The 23,809-nt window shown below is 40.2% G+C and overlaps 1 protein-coding gene across 2 annotated transcripts in view; it reads left to right on the top strand.

Moving 5' to 3' along the window:
* The first annotated feature begins 449 nt into the window (after positions 1-449).
* The window catches only part of STX18 (syntaxin 18), a 128,280-nt gene continuing 104,920 nt past the window's right edge, over positions 450-23,809 (top strand). Inside the window, exon 1 of one of the 2 annotated variants that reach the window (XM_059066292.2) lies at positions 450-1,008. In XM_059066292.2, the coding sequence (XP_058922275.1) occupies positions 841-1,008 (168 nt within the window). In that variant the 5' untranslated portion in view covers positions 450-840. The remainder of the gene's footprint in view (positions 1,009-23,809) is intronic. The other variant, XM_067036393.1, reaches the window with a different exon arrangement.

The following is a 23,809-nucleotide window of genomic DNA, read 5'->3' as shown; positions in this document are numbered from 1 at the left end:
AGTGAAACTCTACGGTCCTTGTCTCGATCTGATAAATTCCTAGTCATTCTTCAAATCTGCCTTCTCTACAGTGTGATGCCTTCTCTATAGAGCTTTCCACACCATAATTAATAACAAGAATGTTAACAATAATGTTATTATTAACAACGGTAACTAACTGTCATTGGTCTCTAGGAGCCAAGCAACGCCAAAACACTTCGCACGTGTTATCTCGCTTAACTATCACAGTAACACTGAGGAAGGTGCTGGCTTCATTCTACAGATCAGGTGGGTGACGGTTGGAAAAGAAAGGTCTCTGGCCTCTAGCTCTGTGCCGTGCACATCTGCTCTGCCCTAGCACTTACTGCACCCAGGTGGTCACCGCCCACGTGCTTCGGTCCCGCACAAGGTGGGTTCATGAGGTCTGGATCAGGCTGGGTCGCTTCCTGTCCCCTAGCAACCCGCGCAACAGGAAGCCAAGAGAATGGAGCCAGCCTTCCGGCTTCCCGATCCCCTCGGTCCCGGGGCCTACACGCCCTAAGCGAGCTCGCGAGGGCTCGGGACTCCGGGACCTCCCCGCGCGGCCAAGCCCGCCAAAGTTTGCCGGGAGGAGAAACGGGCGCGAGTGTGAGCGTCGCTGGGTCCGGGTCGCCGAGGGGATGGGCACGCGCGCCGGCAGAGGCCGGAACCTTTCTCCTCTCGCAGTGGTAGCCCCGGGTGGGCCGGAACCTTTCTTCTCGCGTCGCCGTTGGTGGGCGGAGGCGTGCGGAAACGGAACGGTCCTCCAGCTGCCCAGCTCGCGCCGCGGTCGCCGGCTGCTGACGTGGGCGGGCCTGGTGGGGGCCGTGGGTGTGGGTCGCCATGGCGGTGGACATCACACTGCTGTTCCGGGCCAGCGTCAAGACCGTGAAGACGCGCAACAAAGCGCTGGGAGTGGCGGTGGGCGGCGGGGTCGAGGGCAGCCGCGACGAGCTGTTCCGCCGGAGCCCCCGGCCTAAGGGCGACTTCTCCAGTCGGGCGCGCGAAGTGGTGAGCTGGTTGCTATGGAAACGGCGGGCTGGAGAGGGGGCGGACCCGCGGCAGGGACCCCAGACCCCAAACCGGACTCTGTCCCGTAAGCAGTGGATGAGGGAAGCTCCTGGAGAAGGTTGTGTCAAGGGGGGGGGGGCGGGCAGGAGAGTTGGTCACAGAGAGTCGACTGCTGTCTTTGGAAAGGAACAAACTTAGGTCGAGGAATGGGGACGCATGTTGGGGAGCTCGGAACTATGTCTGCAACGTACATGGGCTGCTTTGTGAGGTAATGAGCTTGTCGTCACTGCAGACCTGAACGCAGGGGAAGCTTCCCCCATCGTCCTTTGCTTTCCCGTCGCAGCACTGACTACAGTCACAGTGTATTTATCTCTTCTGTTTACTTGTGTCAGCCTCCTCCCCTCCCCCGCCCCGCACTGAGATTCAAGATCGCATTCGGCCGACCTGTCCCTTCTCCTTGCCTCCTGCAATAGGTTAGGGTTCATGCCAGGGACCGGTCTGTCTTGATACTGGTTTAGGATAATCTTTCACAAACACTCTGTATTACAGACATCTAAACTACTTTCTGTTCCCTGAACACAGCAGGCTTTCGTTCGGGAGAGCAGGGACCTACTCCTTCCAGGCAGTAACAGTGTTGGCTTCACTTCAGAATCCCCAAAGCCTGACTCATAGCATTGCTTAGTAAATGCTCGTTGGATCAATGAATGAACAAATGGTTGTCTCCTTCCCCACTACCCAGGAAACTCTGTAAGGGGAGAGATAAAGTTTGCCAGGTTCACTTTTGGATCCTTGGCACCAAGGGTGGATCTAATTTTTGTGGAGCTTGAAGCTTATACAGTTCTGTGTGTCCTCTTTAAGAAATAAAAATACAACAAAAATACAAAGTCACACAAAAAAAGGTTCAGAGCTTTGGGGGGTGGTGCAAGGGAGGGGCCCTGACGCTCAAACTTCATGGTAAATCCACTTCTGTTTGATACACAGTGCAGTGCCTGGTACTTTGTAGACACTCAGATATCTTTTAATATATGTATGAATGAATTAGTGAGTGGCAGTTTGCAGAGGATATTCAAGCCTCGGAAGGGAAATTGGTCCAGATGAATATATTCAGTCCATCAATAAGCATACATTAAGCGCCTACCTTCTGACCAGCATTGTGTTAGAATAACGCGATTTAAAAGGAATGGTGGGGGAGACAGACATATTACCAAAAGAAGTGCCACAACGCCTTGAAGACGTTGTGTAGGACACAAAGGAGAGGGTGTTCAATTATGCATCAGGGCCAAGAAAGGCTTCACGGAGGCAATGATGCCTGAAACAAATCTTGAAAGAAGAGTAGTTGGTTCCAGTGCAGATAAGGTGGAGAAGGGCATCTCAGGCTAAGAGAAGAGTATGCACAAAGGTGTGGAGATGGGTAACTTTATGCTCAGTTTATTTATACTCAATGCGTGTCTACCCGTTAAATTACAAACAAATTAGTAATGGCATTTCAGATTGGAGGGGGGAACTTTTCACAGCTGAACAACTCCTAACAGTGATAACTAGGCCACTTTGCAATGGGAGCTTGATTAGTTAACTCATTTGGGCTGTGGGATTAATGGGGACCTTGGGAGTAGAAACTGGGTCTTGGATTTAGAAGACTTAGATTCCAATCTGGGTTTTGCTACTTAGATGTGGGTGACTTGGGTAAGTCCTGTTACCCAAGTCTCATTTCCCTTTTCTATGAAATGGGCATGATAATACCCTACTTGACTGGTAAGCTGATTATTAGGATCTTATGAGACTTTGTATATAACGTAAAGAACCATAATGATTATTATTGTACCCCTTCACCCTCCTACCCTAACCCTGTGTAGGCCATTTAGATGTATTTTCATCAGTGGCACAAAACTTTATTCCCTACACCACTTTGCTTTCTTGTACGTTCATTCTTTACTTGCAAAGGGGAACCAAGTAAGTTCATGAGGGAATCTGAAAATCCTGTGTAGGTATTAATAGCATCAATAGTGGAGGCAGTGACCCTCCTCTGTCAAGGTGAAGCTTTCAGCGATGGCATATGTGTGGCAAGCATGCAGCTATTCCTCTTTCTCCATCCCTGGGACCATGGAAGCCAGTGTTAATTTCCCAGTACATCTGGGAAAGTTGCTCAGAATCCTTTGCAACTTTGTGCCCCAGGCAACCATTACCTATTGTTGGACCTGACATTCAAGTTGAAATTTGCTGACATCCTACATAACATATAGTAAAAATAGAGTCTGTATGCCTGAAGCAGAACCATGGACTTTTTTCTTTTAGTACTTAAAAGGATCTTAAGTTCATGTTGTTCAGTCTTTTCATTTTATAGGTGGAAAAACGAACACTCAGGTAAGTGAAATAAATGTCTTGCCCAGAGTCATAATAGATGAGGTCAAAGGACAGAGCCAGAGGAAGAAGCCGGTCCTTTGACTCCAGTTTAATGTTGCTTATTTCCCACCCTGCCCCATACATACATTTCCACTATAATTTTAAACCAAAAATTCTTCAGCTGAGTTTCTTCTTCCTGAGTTAATACTGAATTCATAATTGCATACTGAATAAGATTTGGAGCATAAAGACCTGAATTTGAATGCCTTTTACTTACTGCATGAACTTGGGCAAGTTACTTAACCTCAGTTTCCTCACTCCTAAAATAGAGTGAATAATAGCAACCTCATAAGGTGGTTATGCAGATGAAATGAGAAAAGGTGTGCAAGTGCTTGCATGAGTGTGAATTCTTTTGATTGCTAGTAAGGGTAACCTAATTTAAACTAACCTGAACACAATAGGAATGTGTTGGCTTGTATAACTGGGAAACACAGGAAGGAGCTTCTTTCTCTAGGTCTTATCCATAAAACCCCAGGAAAGGACTCTAGTTGGTTCTGCTTGGGTCCTGAGCCCTCTTTATGGCCTCAGAGCGATGAGGTTCTTCACATGGCCAGGTCAGATGTCCACTCCAGTAGGTGGGTTGGGTGCTGTGATTGCTGCCCCACCAGAACCTTGGAAAAGGGAGTGCTATGTCTGACACTAGGGAGTAAGGGATGCTGGGCAGGCAAAACCGACAAAAATGTTCCTTCTGTTCCCTAGCACAGTGCCTGACCTGTGTTCACTTTACCTGCCTGGTGGTTTTCAACCCTGTGGGGAATAAAAAACTAGAATTGTGGGAGTTTGTATGACAGGCTTTGGTGTGGGAATGTGTCTGGAGGTGCCTCATAGGGGTGGCTCTTTCATTTTCTTACTAATTTATAAAGGTTACAGAGTCCAGGGGAAACAATACACAGTAAACCAAGACCCCTCTAAGTAGCCAAACTGAGTATGCAGGGGCAACAGGAGCCAGTGAACAGAACATCAGGGAACCTGTGTTCTAGACCAAGTTCAGCCATGAAGTGGACAGACCACCTAATCTTTCTGCACCTCAGTGTCCACATTGGTAAAACCGACAGCTTAGACTATAACTGTTGCGATTTCTTGTAAAACAAAGATGTCTTGTTTATAAGATAAACAGCGACCCTGTTGTTGGGAATTCTATTTTCAGATTAGGCACGCAGATGAATTTTTCTTTGATTATTATACATTGCTTTTGTGAAAGCTAAGTGTCATTTACTTTTATTTTTTTTTATGAGTTAATTATCTTTAGTTCCTGTCTTAAATTCAGACTTCTTACAGCAACCCAAAGCCAGATGGCCTGGTCCCTGCTACCTTCCTTGAGCTCCCCTCCTCTCACCTTCCTCTTACTCTACTCCAGCTGCCCTAGCCTCCTTGCTTTCCTCACATTCCTACCTCAGGACCTTTGCTCTTGTTGTTTCCTCGACCTGGAACACTTTTCTCCCAGATTCCATGTGGTTTGATCTTTAGGCCTCTGCTCATTCGTTGTTTTAGTGAGCCCTTCCTCCACTGCCCTGTATAAAGTAGCATCCTTTTTCTGTTCTTTACTCCACTTTATTCCTGTCATTATCTAACATATCATGTCTCCATTGACTTGTTTTTTATCCACTCGACTATATACTTCATGAAAACAAAGACTCTTTAGGTTCTAGAATAGTGCAGGATAGGTTCTCAGTAAATGTTTCTTGAATTAAAGAATGAGTGTTATCTACTGTGTCACTTTGCTTTTAATTTTGGAGCTGGTTGATCTCTGTCCAAGCCTCCTTCCAATTCTAGAAATGTGTGATCCTAACATGATTCCTTAATATTATACAGTATATATGTACACTTAATCCAATATCTGGAATAACCCTTGACTAAATAGTAGCTTTTATTTTATTAGTAAGATTTAGTTCCTACATCAAAGAGTTTATAGTCAAGTGGAGAAGCAGACCCATAAATAATACAACAACTCAGGTAGAAGTGACAACCGTAATGCTCAGCATTGATTCCCCAGGTCCTCGATTTTCTTCTGAGTTGTAGTGTTGAACTTGTGTGCCAATGTTTGGAGCCAAAGGTTAAGCTGGGACCACCTGGATTATTATCCATAGTAGCTGGAAATAGACTTTATCCAAGGATTGAGTATAATTCTACTTAAACTGGGTTTCAGTTGAGGGAGCGTGGTTCAAAGAAGCAGTATCAGGCAACAGGTGCCAAGGGTCAGTGAGAAGCTGGAGACAGGCCCACACAAGACAGGAATAGATCAGGAAACAGTGTAGGTTTAGGATGTAGGATTCAAACAGAACGTGGGTCTGTTGAATCATATAGATTAAAAAAAAATTAATGGGGAGTTCTTTTTGCAAATGAAATAAGGAGCAGCTTTTGCTAAGGCTGGTATGAGGGGCCTGGGAAGAGAGAGGTTCATCAGCCAGCTTGCCCCTCTACCGCCATTCCCCCTTCTCCTTGAGGAGCCCCTTTGGAACCAGCCATAGGGCTCAGAGAGACACAGTTTCTCACTCCATTAATGTTCTCCAAGTCTTCTTTTAACTTCATGGTGCTGTGTTTTTATGGATCATAATAACCGAGTGTGTACTGTAAGCAGAACTCAGTGCTAATGACTTTCAATGATATAAATAGTGAGCCCTTTGTATGGACTGCACTCCTGAAATTTTCCAGGATTTATGAAAACTGTAGCTTTTGAAATTATATTTATTCAATACTAATTGATTTATTCCATCTCCTGTAAGTATTGGACTCTTGATAGGTGTCAGTCATTGTGAGGTCACAAAAAACTATGAGACATATGTCCCGGCTCTTTGAAAATAGAAATAAAGGATAACTAAAGCTCCTTGAGGGAGAATCAGTAGAAAATCAAACTGGACCTTGAAGGATGAGAACCATTCTACCAGACAAAGGAAGGGAGTTAAATCACATTCCTGGCAGAGGGAGGAGTGTTAGCAAAGGCACCAGGTATACAACAGCAGGGTGACTGGGGGGAGCAGAGGCAAGGCTGGAGTGATTGGAGCCCTTTTCTGGAGCAGGCCTGGGTGAGGGGCAGAGAGGCAGGAGATGAGGCTCTGCTGGATTAGGTTAGAGCAGGGCTCAGCCAACTTTGGCCCATAGGCCAAATCCAGCTGCTGCCAATTTTTGTAAATGAGGTTTCAGTGGAATGCGACCACGGTCATTTGTTTCCATGTAGGCTATGGATGCTTTTGTGCTATAATGGTAGAGTTGTAGCTGGCAAAGGCTGGCAAAGTCTGAAGTATTTCCTGTTTGGCTCTTTAGAGGAAAAGTTGGCCAGATCTTGGGTGAGAGCATTGTCAGCAGTGCTGAGGAGTTTGGACTTTATTCTCTAAGCTATGTGAACAGAGGCCTGAAAAGTTCATATTTGTCTTTTAAAATAATCAGCAATATTACAGATGAGTTTTGAGTGTAACACGACTGACATAGAGGAGCTAATTGGGAGGCTATTGCAGTAATCCAGGTGAGAGCTGATGAGCTAGTGACAGAGTGGATGGATGAAGTAGATATTTAGGAGGTGGATTTTTAAAAAATGTAGCCATTGGTGGGGTTAGAAAGAGGGAGAGGTAGAATAATTCCCAGCTTTCTAGTTGGCAAATTTCATGGCGGTAGATATCACAATAACATTTTTTTCAAAGTTTGAGTAGGATGCCAATTAATCATGCCTTCCCTTTCTCAGTTCTAAACAGTGGAGAATAGGTTCATGGGACCCAACAGACATTAGAGTTTTATTAAGACAACAAGTGGTGGGTAACTCCCCAATGGCAGTGCTTCTTGGTAAATCTGGATTGGAGAGCCTAGCTGGAACCCAGTGGGGTCCTCTAGGTTTGTCATATTTAGATCTTGGAGATGATTGAGTCTTTAAAATAGACATGTAGTTCATATGCCCAGCCATCCACCTCACAAATCCAGGGAACATGGGGCTGGGCCTTATTATGGTGAGAGCTACAAGGCAAGTCAACCACACCAGACTGCAGATGGGGATACTCAGTAGGGCCATTTAGACACCAGGTTCTTATACAGACTTTTATTCTCAATTTTGCATTCTTTATTCTTGAAAGAAAGTCATCTTGGTGGTAATGATTGTATCACATACTGTAGAAGCATGGTTCTCAGGGATAGTCAGTTGACTTTCTCCTTCATTCCAAGAAAAATCTGGAACGGGTCAAAGAGTTCCCTCTTTTCTCAGTTTCTAGTTGGCAGGTAGCCAGTAGTTCAGTGTATCACCTACTAAGGATAGCGCTGCCAAAACAGGTCCTCTCAGGATGACATTTTTAATGAACTCTTCCTGTCCATGGTCTGATACCATCTTGCAGGCTTGAGAACCACGTTTGTCAACATACCAAGGATAGAACCGTCTATCAGGGCAGATATCAACTGAGCTCACATCAACTTGTGTACAAGTTAGAATACCAGATTATTTTCTTTGAGTGACATAACTAATACTCAGGAGGATCCAAATTTTGGAAAGTCAATTATTTTTGAGCTTCTGCTATAGGTCAGGAACTCTGTTGAGGGCTTTACATACCTGATCTCAATTAATTTTTCTCTATTTGGGGGGATAGAAATATTATCAAGTGATTTTACAATATTGATCATATGAATAATATGATTCTAGAATTCATACAAACTTGATGTTTGAGGTTTCTTGTTATGTGAAAATCTATATGGGCTCCCTCTGGTGGGCAAAGTATCAGTGACGTTTACAATGGTTAATTATGGCTTGTGTTATGAAAAACTTGTTGTGCTTAAAACATATTAAGTTTAAAATTGACTTAAAAAGAGGCCCCTTCCGAACCCTCTAAGAGAAAGTGAATAAACCAGAAAAGTGAAAAGTATAATGTGTTGAATGAACTCATATATCATATAGCTCACATATGAAAAGTTTGCAGCACATTTGTAATTTTAAACTTGGTATTACTTTTTTCTTCCTGACTTTCAGGTTCTCAAGAGTCTGTAAATACTAGAATTTGCCTTCTCCTACTTGTTACAGTCTAACATAATGCCTATTTGTCAAAACTTTCTTATGGAGCTCAGAAGCTATATTTAACCAAGAGAAGTGAGTCTTTTCATTTAACAATATTGTATACATTCCTGTTCACTTTTTGGACAGATGATAAGAAAACCCTAGAAAAATCAACATTTGTCTTTTATAGTCTGAGTAGAAATGACAGACTGCAGCATATCTTGACTGGGAGAAATTGAGAAAGGAATTAAAAAGCATAAGTTTTGAATTATAAATACTTTTGGACTATGCCAATAATTAACTGTATGATCTTGGAGAACTCACCTAACCTCTATTTTTGTTTTTCGTTTGCTTTTTGTTTTTTTCATTTTTCTTGTTTAATGAGGAGCTTTGACTAGATAACCGTTAAGGACCTTTTCAACAGGGTGGTTCCATGATTCAGTACTCTTTCTTCTGAAAGTCTCAGAATATATTTTGAAATGCTTTTTTCAAAAAGCATTTTTTGAAAAATGCTGGGCAGTAGTAACTGCCCAGCGCCTTATGATACTTCCCCCGAGTTCCTATGTACTCAGAATTTTTCACCTAGATTAAAAAAAAAATGATTTTGTTTTTCAAAGTTGTTGTTCGGTATGTTTCCACAAGTATGTTTGATTTAATAGTGATTATGTACTCATAATGGGCTGTTATCAGTGGGGCATGTTTTTGAAGTTGACTAATTTTAAAATCTGATTATAAAAACAGTAAGTGCTCATTAAACAGAATAAAAAAGAAAGTGAAGTTCACATATAGTACTACTGGCCAGAAATAGCCACTGTTTTAATTTTCGTATACATTTTTTCAGACATTTTTCCCGTTAAACAAAAACAATTTTTCTACAATGCTGTTTTCTAGCCCCTCTTTTTTTTTTTTTATCTTGTCTTGGCTTTTTCACTTAATAACATATTGTGAACATTTTTCTGTGTCAATCGTATTGTTCTTGTCATCAATTTATTTGGCTGCATAACCATTAAAAATAATATTACAGAATAAAAATCTCTTACCTAAAAAAAAAAATTACATAACTTATTCACCTGAACCTCTATTGAAAGATATTTAGGCTGCTTTCAGTTTATCACTATTTTAAACAAACAGTACATTTTTTACCAAATTTGTCTCAAATTTATAATCTCTTAAGATAAAAGGCAAAATGTATATAAATTCACTTTACTTGTTTTCTGTTGAATCTTTTCTCAAATATAAAAAATTGAATGCCCTAATTTGATAAAAAGAAGATTATTCCTAACTTTGGGGAAAGTGTTAAATGTATGAGAACTTATTTTGGCGCTGGAGGAGAATAGAAAGGGGTAGGTGATAATTGGGAGTAGGCTAGTCAGGAAAACTTTTACGTAGGAGCAGAGCCTTGAAGAGCAAGTAATATTGGGTAGGTGGTGAGCCTGAGCAGGATGTATTTCAGTGACAGTAAGGAAACTGGCTGACTAGGCCAGTGGGTTCTTCTTTGTCAGTGGCGTGAAACAAACTTGGGGAGGTACTTTATGGTCTGCAGATTATAGAAGGCCTCCTGAGCTTTTGTACAAAATAAGTGTACAAAAATCAGTGGCCATCCAAATCTAATTAATGACCACTTAAAGTCTAATGAAATCATTTACAGTAGTAACAAAAAGCATTTCTAGAAATAACCTTAGTAAGAAATGTAAATGCCTCATTTGAAGAAAACTTCCCAGTTTTGAAGAGAGATATAGAAAACTTGAATAAATAGAAACACATATTGTGTATGTGGAAGGGAAAGTGTTCAAAAGACATCAGTTATTCCTAAATTAATTTATAGATTTAGTGCAGCTTTATTCCAAATTCCAGCAGGAAGTAGTTCTGAAATTTATCTAGAAAAGAAGATGAGTGAAAATAGCTAATTAATTTTTGCAGAAAAGTGGAAGGGTGTGTGTGTTGGGGTGGGTGTACTAGCCTTACCAAATATTAAAACATTTTAAAGCCAAAAAATAATATATGCATATATGGATCAATCAGTGAAGCCTGTTAGGCCAGGTGTGTACGTGTGTGTAACTCTTGTTTAGGGAGGTATTGTAAATCGGTAAGAAAAAGAAGGTTTATTCAGTGATTTGGGGATAATTGGTTAGCACTTTGAAAAAAAAGGGCTTTTTTTTTTTTTTTTTTTTTTTTAGGTCCTTATCTTTTACTGTACACACATTAAATTTTTACATGGACTAAAGATTTAATTGTAAAAGCAAAACTGAAGAAAATGAAAATGTATATGAAATATTGACCTATCTTCTAGAAGTGGGAGGTCTTTCTGAGTTTAAAAATTAGCACCAGTAATCTTAATAATGGTGTTGATTTTGATGATACCAGCTATCACAAGTACTTTACATAGAGACACTATAGCATTATTCCCAAGTACAAGAAATTATTAGGTAAATACGGCATACTGAAGTTTGTCATGACATGAGAAGAATTGCTCAGATTAAAAAATACTACCAAAACCAGATACAATTAGAACTATATATACAAAATCAAAAAACTCTAGGCATGGACATAATGATTAGAAGGAAACTGGCTGACTAGGCCAGTGGGTTCTGGCCTACATTTTAGTGCATGTAAAATGCTAACAATGGCTATTTCTGGCTGATGAGACTATGGGTGATTTATTTTTCTGCTTCTATCTTCCTGTATTTCTCTAATGAACACATATTACTCTTGAAATGAAAAGCAAAACAGAATAAGTAAAACTCTAGGCGGATGAGTTTTTGTTTGCTGTGGGAGGAATGGAAAAGAATTAATATCATTTGATTGGAAAAATGTCATGAATAAGCAGTATCTAATTATATATTAAATGTACAACGGAGGGGGCCCCTCTTTAAAGGAAGTCTGTGGTAAATCTTTTGTAAAGGGAGTAATTTTCCTGTAACTCAGCTGGATTTTCAATTCAGACTTTCTTAACCTGTACAAGAAAATCATCCACAAATGTTTCATTGATGTCTTAGCTTTCTGGTTGTCATTCTAAAAAATAATAAACGATATAATAGCTACCACTTGTAGAGCACCTACCCTACCTGGCACTCTGCTAAAAGCTTTGTAATTTGGTTGACTATCCTTGCAAGTTAGGTTTCTTTACTCATGAAGAAACCAAGGTGCCCTGCCCAAGATGATGTAACATTGATGAGCTTGTGCCGTATTCCTGGGATCGCCTGCCACCTCTCCAGGTTCTGTGGATGCAGGGGTATGTGCATGCTGAGTGCTGTCCTGGGACTTTGGAGATGCACTTCACTTTGTATGGCACAGGTCAGATCTCTGGTGATTTTCTCCTTGGCATGTTGTCATATAATCTACTGTCTTCAGGAGCATATTTTGCTACATAAATCACAGGTATTTGAAAATGCCTGACCAGCTTTTGGGGAAATACAGCTGCCTCCAAATCAAACTCTTTTTTTAGTCAACAATTACTAGTAACTGTATTTTTTAGAGGTAGTGTTGAGGTATATTTTTGGGAAAATGGAAAGAGGGTTGTAGTTTTAGTTAGTAAAATCATTGAGAGGGAAGGAGACCCAATTTATATATTATATCCACCTGAAAAAGTATAATTCCCTTTTCTGTCATTGGGACACTACTTTGTTATTTATTTGTTCATTCAACAGTCAGTCTCATGGAGAACTCGAGCTGAGATGATTTTTCAGAATTGCTCAGGTGAGGCAAGGGGCCAGGCCTTTAAAAACATTGGTCAGTCATCAGAAGAGGGCTTCACCAGGGAAAGGCCTTCGAGTTGGGTGACATAGCTTCCTTCTGCTGAGGACAGTGCCTGAGAGAGACTCAGCTGTGAGCCATCAGCAGGCAATTCTTCCGGATGTTGGGGGAATGAGGGCCTTCATCCAGAAGGCACAGCTCTGCCATACTACCGTTTAGGGTTGTTGTGAGGACTGAATGAGATATTTCATGTAAAGCTGCCAGCATTGTATCTGGTACATTAGAGATACTTATTAAATGGCAACTACTTTATTATCAGCTTATATTTTTTGAATATCTGCCCATAAGTATAAGGAAGGCACTTAGATTGCTCTTTGGGCTGGAAAGATGAATGAGACTTTCATTTTGGTCTTCAATATGATAACAATCTAGAAGAAGGCATTCATTCATTCATTCAACAAATATTTATTGAACATCTGCTATACACTATGCACTGTTTTTTTTTTTTTGTTTTGTTTTTGTTTTTTTTCGGTATGCGGGCCTCTCACTGTTGTGGCCTCTCCCGTTGCGGAGCACAGGCTCTGGACGTGCAGGCTCAGCAATTGTGGCTTACGGGCCCAGTCGCTTGGCGGCACGTGGGATCTTCCCGGACCGGGGCACAAACCCGTGTCCCCTGCATTGGCAGGCAGATTCCCAACCACTGCTGCCACCAGGGAAGCCCTATGCACTGTTTTTGACCCTGGGGATAGAGCAAAGGTAAGACAGACCAAAATCTCTGCTTTCATGGAGAGTATATTCTAATGGGAAACTTATAGTAAACAGATAAAAAAATACTTGTATCAGGTAGTGATAAGTAAACTCATAAGACATAATTATAGAAGTTTTTACAAGAGGAACTTTGATAATTTAGATAGCAGAAAGATTACTTCAGGGTAAGGTTGAGGGGAGGCTTCATGGAAGAGGTGACATTTAGGTGGGCATCCCAGATTTTCCACATGTGGAATGGAGAGAGGAGATGCAGGACTGAACACGTGACAAAGGCTCTAGGAGTGGGAAAGCACAGGATGGTAAAATCTGAGGAAAGCTCAGTTTAACTGGAAGGAGTGTGAAAAGTAGGTAATGGCGTGTGCCAGGTATTACCCCTCAGCCCCTGCAGATCTGCTCTCTATCCTTTCCACTCTGCTCCTGCGTCAGGAGGCCGATCTTTATGGAGTGCGTGACTGGGTGTCCTTGTTCTCTGGCTTCTGATTGGGTGCAGCCAGTTCGAGGCTCCAGCAGGAGACTGGAGGGCTGGAAGAGGCAGGAGTTGGTTTGGGAACTGGGTTAAGGCTTTGCATCCACAATATATTACTTAGATTATGTGTCTGCCCACCAGCCCTAGAATTTTTTACCTGTGTATGTCAGGCATCCCATGGGTTAGGATGGCTTTAGCCAATAGGCTGGTACCAGCCATCAATAGACAGGGTTGTACTGTAGCCCCACTCAGGGGTGACCCTGAAAGATAGTGACAAAGGGAATTCCTCCCTGTGGATAGAACTTTGGACAATTCATCTTTGCCTTTTTATTTAAGGTGGCTTTTAAAGGCGATATGTTTCTCTCTGTCTCCCCCTCAACTTTACAATAGGGAAATGTCAAGAATTTTAGGCTTAAACAGATTTTCTCTTAGTGATGTGGCAGCTCATACTTCTCTTCCAAATATGACCTGAAGGGTTAGAGGTGGTAAATGGTCTTGTGGCATTTTGACTATAAATCTGAACTGGAATGGAATCTGTAACCCATTACCAGATTCTGAATCAAGCTGCCTTGTCTTTCTCCTGTTTTTGTTTCAGTGAAAATGTGTGTTTTTATTCTGTCAGTGGATGGTTTACATACCTAATATACCTAATATTAAAAGGGAATTATATAATGAATACTTGATGTGAAAGGGACTAGTTAAATACTTTACCTCCAAAGGATTCCATTAAAGTAATAAGGAAATTACATTTAATTTTAAATGGTAGAAAGATTTTTATAACGTTATTGCTATTAAGCATGTATTACACACACTCAAGCCATTTTTTGCAAATGAATTCCTAAAGCACAATTCATCTTTTTACAGGTGGAGAGGAAATATTCTTGCAAAATATAGTTTGATGTTGTCTTCTTAACTGCGGAGAGAAACTTACTTTTCCAAAGAATAGAATGTGATGGTTGATTGGAAACTTTTGGAGTTACGGGCTTTTAGCTCTACCTCTTGAAATAAGTAAATATATATAAATGGGTCCCCAGATGAAGGCGTGGTGGGGTACTTTATAGCCCTAATTGACTCCAGACATAGAGGCCGTGATTTGCAAGCAAGCAGTGACAAGAGGAAGTTAAATCAAAATTAAATTAAGGGAAGGAAGAAAAAAAAAAGAGATATCAAGGAAAGGTGATGAATTTTCTGAAGGCGTCTAAATACTTATCTGTAGGTAAGTGAGAAATCTGTGAATATATCTCAGTTATGTCAAAGGATGAAATCTGGAAACATTTCAGTCCTAAAAAAGACCTTCTCTTTTATAAAGTCTTTTTTGTATTCATTGCTTGGTACAATTCAATCAGTACAGGCATATTTGCTTCTATACTTTTCCATGACTCAACTGGCAGTAAAAATCAGCATCTCCCATGATACACATCAGGTGATATTTTGGGAGGATTGGTTTTTCTGTTTATATTTTGACTGTTTGATTTTGTTCAGCTCATGTAAATACAATTCTGGGAATCAGAGCCTACTGGCCACTCAGCCATGCTGACTGCCATTTCTGCACTTGTCTCAGTTTCCCTTTTGCTGGCCTCCCCTGTCCAGTGAGTTCTGAGGCCCAAGAGAACAGGGACTGTGTCCCACTCCCCATCATAGCACAGACGAAGTGCAGAGTTCAGCACGTATTTGTGAAGTTAATCTGTGCCTTGTGCTTCCTCTCTTTCTCATCCGGCCCACTGCTACCATGTGGGCTCATCTCTCACCATCTTGAGCCTGAGTTGATGGAACAGCACTGAGCACTCCCCGCCCCGCCCCCCGCCCCCCCTTCAGAGCCAAGCCACTGTGCCGAAAATGCTGCTTTCCTTATGTTCCTGTGCTCAGAAATGTTCAGTACTGCCCATTCCTCACACAGTGAATTCTGTTATTTGGCCGGTCTTCAAAGGTCTTTATAAAGCTAGCCCTACCCACTTTTCCAGTGTTACATACCACACTTCCCTGGATCATCCTACCAGCTTTAACCGGGCTGCTCTTTTCACAAACTCCTCTGCTTTCTTGTCTCCTTGTTTGGCTCCTGCTATTTCTCTTGCCTGGATGGCTCGCTCCCCTTCACTTACTCAAATTCTACCCATCCTTAAAGGGTAGAAGTTTAATCTCTTCTGAATTCAAAGCATTTGCTGCCTGTATTACTCATTAAGCCAGTAACTATATGTGGCTTATGACAGCCTTTACATTATTGTTTGGTGGTGTTATTATTATTACTTTTTGAAGATCTCATTGGCTTTATTCAGTGATTTATGAATCAAGCACTATCCCATCTAGCAAAGAGATAGGCACTCACATGTTGTTATTTAATGATTGCATTGTTGCTTAGCTTTCCAAGTGCTGTTGTCTTCCAGACTATATTATTTATCTTTGAGCATGGGAGATGGAAAAGGAAAGGGTGAGAGTGATTTGATGTTTTTAAAATATTTCCCTCACTGGCTTTGGTAGCTAGTGCTGCAGCCGTTAGACAGGACAGTCACCACGTCTTACTCACCACGTTTCCCTTCCCAGTGCCCAGCCCCGTGCCTGGTCCATAGTGGCGATTCAGTACATGGTATTTGACGAAATAAATAGAAGGCATTCTCAAATATTTGTTTACTAGTTTGACCCAAAGCTAAAAGAATCAACAAGGGTGATTTTCCAACTTCTAAAAGCCATAAAAATCCAGTTTCTCATTTAACTTTTTTTCACCATTAACAGTTCTCCCTCGAGTACTTCTTCCTTTTGCCTGCCTTCAGCTTCATTCTGAAATATAAATCAATTTCCTCTAGTTCTTTTCCCTGTGAAATTGGAGAACAGCTGTTTAGTCACCTCCTTATAAATAACCCTTCAACAAGTTAAATTGCCTCTAGGACTTGCTTTCTCCAGATTAAATTATCCCAAAGCCCTTTCTTTTTCTCATAAAGGCCTTTTCAGAAAGAAGTGTTAGTTATGTTTTAAACTTCTTTTTCTAGCTCTTTATAAAACTTTATTCTTTTCATAAATATACCATAGAATACTCCTATAAAGGCCTGATTAATGCTGTCTGGAAAGGAAGGCATCTTGAATCTCCTTCTCATTTGTGTTTTGGAGTATCCTGTTAACCTTTTTTCCTGTTGCCTGTTGGATTTAACTTGTGGTCTACTCTCTCACCCTCTCCTTGTTTTGTTTCCTTTTTCTGTGCATTTCTTCAAATGAGTAGCTTGATTTTCTTCCCACAAAACACTAACTTGCTGTATCAGGAGTCTTACAATTACAAGTTACAGAGACCCAATGTAAATTAGCTTAAATGATTAAGGGAATTTATTGATTTATGTCACTGAAAAGTCTAGTAATAGGACTTAACCTCCAGTACGGCTGGACCCAGAGGACAAAACAGTGTCACCAAAAGCCTTTTTTCTCACTTCCTATGATCTGCCTTCGTGGTATTAGCATCTCCCTTAAGGTACCTCCAAGCTCTGCTTCATGGTAGCTGTAGAGCTGCAGCACGTGCAGACCTTACTTGCCATACTACCCCATCCAGAGGAAGAGAGAGGTGCTTTCCTCGGAGTACCCACCGGCATCTTGGAACTGAGGCAGATGCCTCTCCTTAAACCCATCTCCAGAGGTCTGCTTAGGACCCAGCTCTGCAAATAGAGCAGTGTCACACATGGCTGAGAATAGGGAAAGAATGATTTCCAAAGGAAATTTGGGGAGCTTTTCCCAGGAGTAGGGCAGTGGATGTGGTGGCCAACAATAGATGTACGTTACACTCAAAATTGTGCTGCTTCATTCTGCCTTAGACAGATTATTGATATTGCTTTGGACTGAGGGTATCTCTGCGAATGAAGTCTTCACTCACTCACTCACTCACTCACTCTTCTTTGAACACTCTGGATAAGAGTATGCCAGGCATGCAACTAGGTATTGGGTGTACAAACATGAGTGAGGCAATATCCCTGACCAGGAGAAACTCATAGTCTAGTGAAAAGACAGACTAATAGGCAGATAGTTGTAATAAGTGCTATTATCAAAGTGTATATGGACACAGAGGTAGAAGTGAAGAACTCAGTGGGAGGGGCTCGAAGAAGGGAGGGCTTCACAGGAGAGCTAAGCCTTGAAGAGTAGAAGGGATTTCCCTAGATTGGGGAAGGAAGGTCATTATCCTCAAAGCCATGGTGAACCATAAAACGTTTTCAGCAGGGGACTGGCAGGATCAGGTATGGATTTTAGAAAGATCATTCTGCTGGCCGTTGGTAAACTCAATGGAGGTGAGAAGGACTGGCAGTGAGGAGGAGGATCCATTGACTGTTGCAGTAAATGAAGTCTGAGTGAAGACCCAGTGAACTGAGCCAGGGACCATAGGGACAGAGGACAGATTTAAGATATATTGACAGGATTTGGGACTTGTTAGATGTAGGAGATGAAAATCAATTGTTCCAGATGAATTCAAGGTTTCAGTTGTGGGTGACTAGATGAGTCTGGTTCAGTTCAAGATGAGTTCATCTTTGTGGTTATTTGAGGTGCCTGTTGAACTCCCACCCAAGGGATTCATGTTTATCAGGCCATTGTAGATACAGAAGTGGACCTCAGGAAAGGTTTCTGAGCCAGAGACATAGACAGGGAGACATTGGAGTATAGGTGGAGGTTGAAGCCTTGAGGAAGGAGTGAGGTTACCCAAGGGGAGTTTCAAACGAGAAGAAAAGAGGGCCTGGGAATGGGGAATGGCAACATTTGAGAGGCTGGTAGAGGAGAAGGAGAAAGGAGGCTGTGGAGGAGTTAGGCATCTGGGTCCCTCCAAATAACAGACCTCTTCTTATCTTGATAAAGGCAACGTCACCTGGGAGGTTGGTGGCATGGTGGTTAATTAAGAGTGTGGACTCTGGGGGGCTTCCCTGGTGGCGCAGTGGTTGAGAATCCGCCTGCCGATGTAGGGGACACGGGTTCGTGCCCCGGTCCGGGAAGATCCCACGTGCCGCGGAGCGGCTGGGCCCGTGAGCCATGGCCGCTGAGCCTGCGCGTCCGGAGCCTGTGCTCCGCAATGGGAGAGGCCACAGCAGTGAGAGGCCCGCGTACCACAAAAAAAAAAAAAAGAGTGTGGACTCTGGGCGTGACTACCTACTGGTGTGTGACTTGTGGGCAAATTACTTGACTTCATTTCCTGATCTGTAGGATGGGAATTAAGTAGTACCTAATTTTGGAGGATTAAATGAGCAAAGCGCTTTGAAAGTGCTTGGCACATAGGAAATGTTATAAAGTGTTTGATAAATAAATATGGAAACCAGTAAATGCATGTGCCCTGCATTTATTTGTGCGTCTGTCTGTCTCTCTGAGCTTACATATCCACTGGCCAGTTAATCTGAAATCCAAAATTAGTTTGTTTGGACTTAAATAATTTATTCTTCTGAAAACTCTGGTGATTCCAGTGTAACAGTTTAAGTGTCTGACTTCCTGAAGATTTTCTGGATTATTTATTGGATTATTTTTTCTACTGGCTATTAATTTTACCTCTGACTTTGATGTACTTTTCTTTGTTTCTTCCATACTTCATATATTTTAAAATTGTTCTTAATAACCTCACAGCATACAGCTTTCTCTTCTCTTTCTCTCTCTCTCTTTTTTTTTTTAAGATTTTCTTCCCCAGAATCATTCTTAAAGTTCTGGAATGCTCTGTCAGTTGCTCCCCCACAGTTTGGTCAGTTTCTGGCATGTTACTTTTAATCAGGCTACTTTTTTCATCCATCTGTAGGAATTGGCAATATTTTCAGTTCCTCTCCATTATGGTCAGGAATATGAACTTGCTGTCTTTTCTTCTTCCTTTTGCATTTTCCCAAGTATGTGTCTTGAACCACTGATTAGATCTGCGTGCCCACAATAACATAAGCAGGCACAAAGCTTAAATCTGATTTAAAGGAGTATTGTACAGTTTGTTCCTCCATTAAAGTCTAGATTAAAATAGAACAGTATTCAGGGTGTGAGTTTGTCATGGAATCTCTAACACTCGTTGAATCAGACATCGTGTGTGTTCGTTTTTAAATAACTGGGTGGGTCACTTTTTTATTTATTATGAACACAAACACTGATGCTAACAACTGACATGTGAAAGGAAAACAGGGAATAGTGATGAAAACCATTTAATGATTAGTGAGGAAACAAATATTGTTTAATGAAAATAAAAACCATGTCTAAAGGGCCTAATGCTGACTTTTGGAAATATAACCATGTTGCGGTCTGTTGTGTACCCTCTGTCCTGTACAGTAGATATTGTTTAAAATTGCTTGGGAACTGGAGCTTGCAATTGTGAGCCTGGAATGTCCTGCAGATAATTAAGTTGTGGTCAGGCTTTGGAAAAATAAAAAGTTCTCGAACTATGATTTTATAAACATGCTACAATAACATTTCTTTATATTTAACAGTTTCTTATAGAAAGCTGATACTCTCATGAGGCATTGATTAAAGGTAAAACATCAAGAAAGAAAAAATATTAAATTAAAACTTCACTTAGGATGTTGACAGTTGGCTTGTAATATTAAACAGATGTGTATGTTTCTGGGGATATTCTTCTTTCTGAACTGAATTGCTAAGTTGTATTTTTTTAAATGACAACTACAAATTTTTGATCAGTTAATAATTTTAAATGCCCTTTCTACAATCTTCTGTATTCTAACTTCATCTGTAGTTTGAGCCCTCTCAATGATATAATGATTGGTGAAACATTTGCTGCCTCTTCTAAAGTCTTTCATTTTCTTTCTTTCTTCATCTTTCCCCACCCCCCCCCACCCCTGGTCTTAAAGCTTAACTGGGCTCTTCTGATTTCATGATGCATTCTTGGAGATTGATTCCTTGAAATAATTTTAGGATCACTGAGTGGAATTCTACCCTTTTAGATTTATGTCTGTAGTTTACTTCTATATAAGTTTCACATTGGCATCTCAGTGCACAAGTTGACCTACATTGTGGTATTGTGTTTGTGTGGTCAATTGTAAAAGCTTCGTGATATGTGTGTAGAGCCAGCCATGCAGATCGGCCCATACCCCCGTGCTGTGGGCCCAAAGAAACGTCAGTGAGGGACCTCAAGGAAAGAGGTTCAGTAAACTCTTCTTTTTGCTTACAGGGTTGCCATATTAGGCAAATAACATAGAGTCCAGTAAGGGCAGTGGAACGGGTGGATTGGGTGGGTGGGTAGCCTTTGGTAAATGGAGGAGGAGTCAGGTCAGATTTTGTAGGATGAGGTGAAGATATTTTGCATCTTCAAAGATTCTTCGTATCTATTCGCAAGACTAGATAAATTGTTCATTGTGTTTGGGCTGATGACATTTTTTAGTTCTGAAGATCATTTTAATTGTAAGTCTGACGTGGACATCTTAAGTTTTCTGAGAGATATATTTTATGAGGCAGGAGTCTCTGATTAACCTGGAAGAACAGTTTAGTTGGTTTGGGTAGATTTATTTATCTTGGAACTATGTGTTGTTTGCACAGTCTTCTTTTTGGAATCAGTGTTTTTTCTCTGCAGATTCCATTTGGGAAGCTCTGATTTGGGGCCTAGTATTTGGAAGGCATTTCCAATAAACACAAACAAAGACCCGCTAGACTGTCTGAACAAATACAATGACATACTTTAGCATATAAAGCTTTATTTAACCTCAAGAGTAATGAATTTAGTTTTAATAGCATACTATTTAAACATTACTATTTGTTCTTTATATCTAATATTGTAAATCATTTTTAAATGTCCTCTTTCTTAAAGTTTGATTTAGAAGCCAAAAATTTTCTTCTTATAAAAAAGTGCATTTTTATATGAAAGGATTTGACAAGTATGCATTTCAGGTGTTCAACTTTTGTTCTCCAACTCGCTGTTTTAGAATTATTATATTAAATTTTGTGTGTGGGAGGAAGGAGAGCAAATTTCTGTGTTCGATGTCTTAGCAGATTTAATTGAATCATTGCCATATTCTCCTAGAAGTTTGCAATGCTAATTAACAGTACTCTTTCGGAAACAGTTGGGAACTTTGAGCTACATGCAAAAATACTATATAAGTTTAGCATAATTTGTTACTCTAGAAAGAGCCATCCATTTTAGCATAAGAATCTGAAAAGCAGTAGAACATGTCTGTTAAGGTTTCTATCAGTTGCTTGTTTCAGAACTTTGTATTATTTAATTCCAATTCTCTTCCAATATTTTGCTGTGAAGGGGTGTTGTAAATATTTTAAATAATTCTCTCTGACCAGAATTAATAATACCAGATATAAGTAGAAAACGCTGTTTCATTTTACCATTCTTACTGCATCATAAGCTAACTCTCTGTAAATGATATTCTTGTATAGATATTTTGGCCTGGCTCACTGATCCTAATTTCAGTATTATGCCTGACTTAGCAATAAGCTGCTGTGATCAGCAACAGTAAATTGTTATTAGGCAGGCTTTATTTTCTGTGGCAGTGTGGTATTGTAGTTTCTCCCACCCCTGAGGTAGAAAACCATGGTCTTAGTATTGTTTTTCAGTTTTAATGTTTAATAACTCTGTCTTGGGGAAAGGGAAAGTGGGAAGTTTTTCAAAGTAGATGATGATTAAAGAGTTATACCATTTGAATTACTTTCATCTTTTAAAAATTTCATTTGATCATCCTTTTTTCTCTGTACAGTGTTTAGATCTTCTCAGCTGTTTCATAGATAATGAATTTGGTTCTGTTCGGGAGAAGGGAGTACATTGCTAGTGTTTGCAACGTTCATTCTCTTAACCGCGAAGTTACTGATTTGGGAATGGAAGACACTCGTTGGTCCCTAGTGGTCTGAAATGGGAAATGCATCTCCGGAAAATTTCATTTGAACTTTCCATAAAGTTTAACATTTGATTAGAAACAAAAATGTTAATAATTTTAGGTAGGTTGATTGGCTTATTTATAGTGTTCTTTGAGCTACAGTTGTAGTTACTTATTTTCTTAATCTCTTATTGAAAATAGATGAACTACATATAAAAACTTGGGAACTAGATTAGCACCTGTATTTCAAGCCACTTAGGAAATGGAGGAAAATTCTGTAAATGCTTGTGTAAGTGCTAAGTAGACTGAGAAAAACCTGTCAGAAGTTTTCTCTTTGTCATTTCTTTGTTAGCTTTATCATGCTTAATTTTCATGAAAATAATGTGTTTGTTACTGTGGTCACACCGTGATTTAGCTTTGGCTTGTGTATGATATTTTATTGTCCCTGTCCTGGAAAATTATAGCAGTTTTTATGAGGAGTGGTTTGTGGGTTCACACAACCCACTTGGAGTGCCATTTACCATAATTCTCTTCTAAAAGGACCATAAAACATCATGTAAGTTGTTTAAAAAGGGAAAGGCCTTCTTTGAGAAAGGCTAAGAAGAAATCTTTCCAGGCTTTCTTTTGTTTCTTATAGTTTCATGATTTTAAGTTCAATTTATTTAAAGTATTAATGTTAAAGAAATAAAGTGCACATGTATGTGAGTAAAGATTGTTGTGAGCCAGAGCTGGGCTAAAACCGGGTATTGATGCAAAATAATATGTATCAAATTCATTATAATATTTTTAAATGTGTTTCCTGTGACTTTGGAAATGAAATTAAGGAAGAAAGGAAGAGAGAGAGGGAGGAAGGAAGGACGGAAGGAGGGAAGGAAGGATGGAATTAATTCATAGCATGTATATCTTTTTAAGAAAACCCTTGTGTTCTCTTAAGTAGTTGTTGTGTGTCCGTAGTGGACATTAAGGCACAATTTTTGGTAACCAGTCTTGTGAAACGCATATTTAATTTCACAAACAGATTTACCTAGGGAAACTTCCCTCCTTGGCCGTTTTACCATTTCGGTTGGCTTGTGGCACTCAGTTTATATACACCCTTACGAAGAAAGCATAGAATAGCACAGTAACAAGGCCAAAGTTCTGTCATGGTTTTCTGTACAAATGCTTTATTCCGATATTATCTTGGTTTTGTGCATGAGCTCGATGGAGAGCAAGGACGGAAATTGTTAATAATTTTCTACAGCATTTACGTGGTACTCTGAGCTTCACTTAATACAGATATATCTTATGTTTAGGAAATTTTAATAAGAAAATCCATACATATGCAAAATATAAAATAGAGGCCCCTGTTCATTTTGCATAAAGATATAACAAATATATAATAGATTTAATTTAAAAAACCACGTCCTTAGTACATGTGAGGCTATTATAGTTGGAACAATATTTATGGGAACACTTACAAATGAAATGATGATAGCTCTGTTCATGTAAATAGTGATATAAACATTTGTCTCTGCAAAATTTTCTCTTCTATTCAAATTAGTGTGTTTTAAAAAACCCAAGATTATCTGTGTGGTTTAGAAACTCCTTGGTTTTGTGACAAGAGGAGGTTATAAGTAGATTATATTTATGCATCTTGAAGAGAGTGTCAGAAAAATTGCTAAATTTTCTTGAACATGGCTGTAAATCTTTGTCTATAAATACTTCCTATTTGCATGTGTAATTTCATGAAGAATATCAACGTAGGTTTTATTAGGTGACTGTAAATTC

This window comes from Kogia breviceps, chromosome 6 (assembly GCF_026419965.1).
Source record: "Kogia breviceps isolate mKogBre1 chromosome 6, mKogBre1 haplotype 1, whole genome shotgun sequence".
In the NCBI taxonomy this organism is placed as follows: Eukaryota; Metazoa; Chordata; class Mammalia; order Artiodactyla; family Physeteridae; genus Kogia; species Kogia breviceps.
The sequence above is the reverse complement of the archived record's forward strand: the minus strand, read 5'-3'. Positions and strand labels throughout refer to the sequence as shown.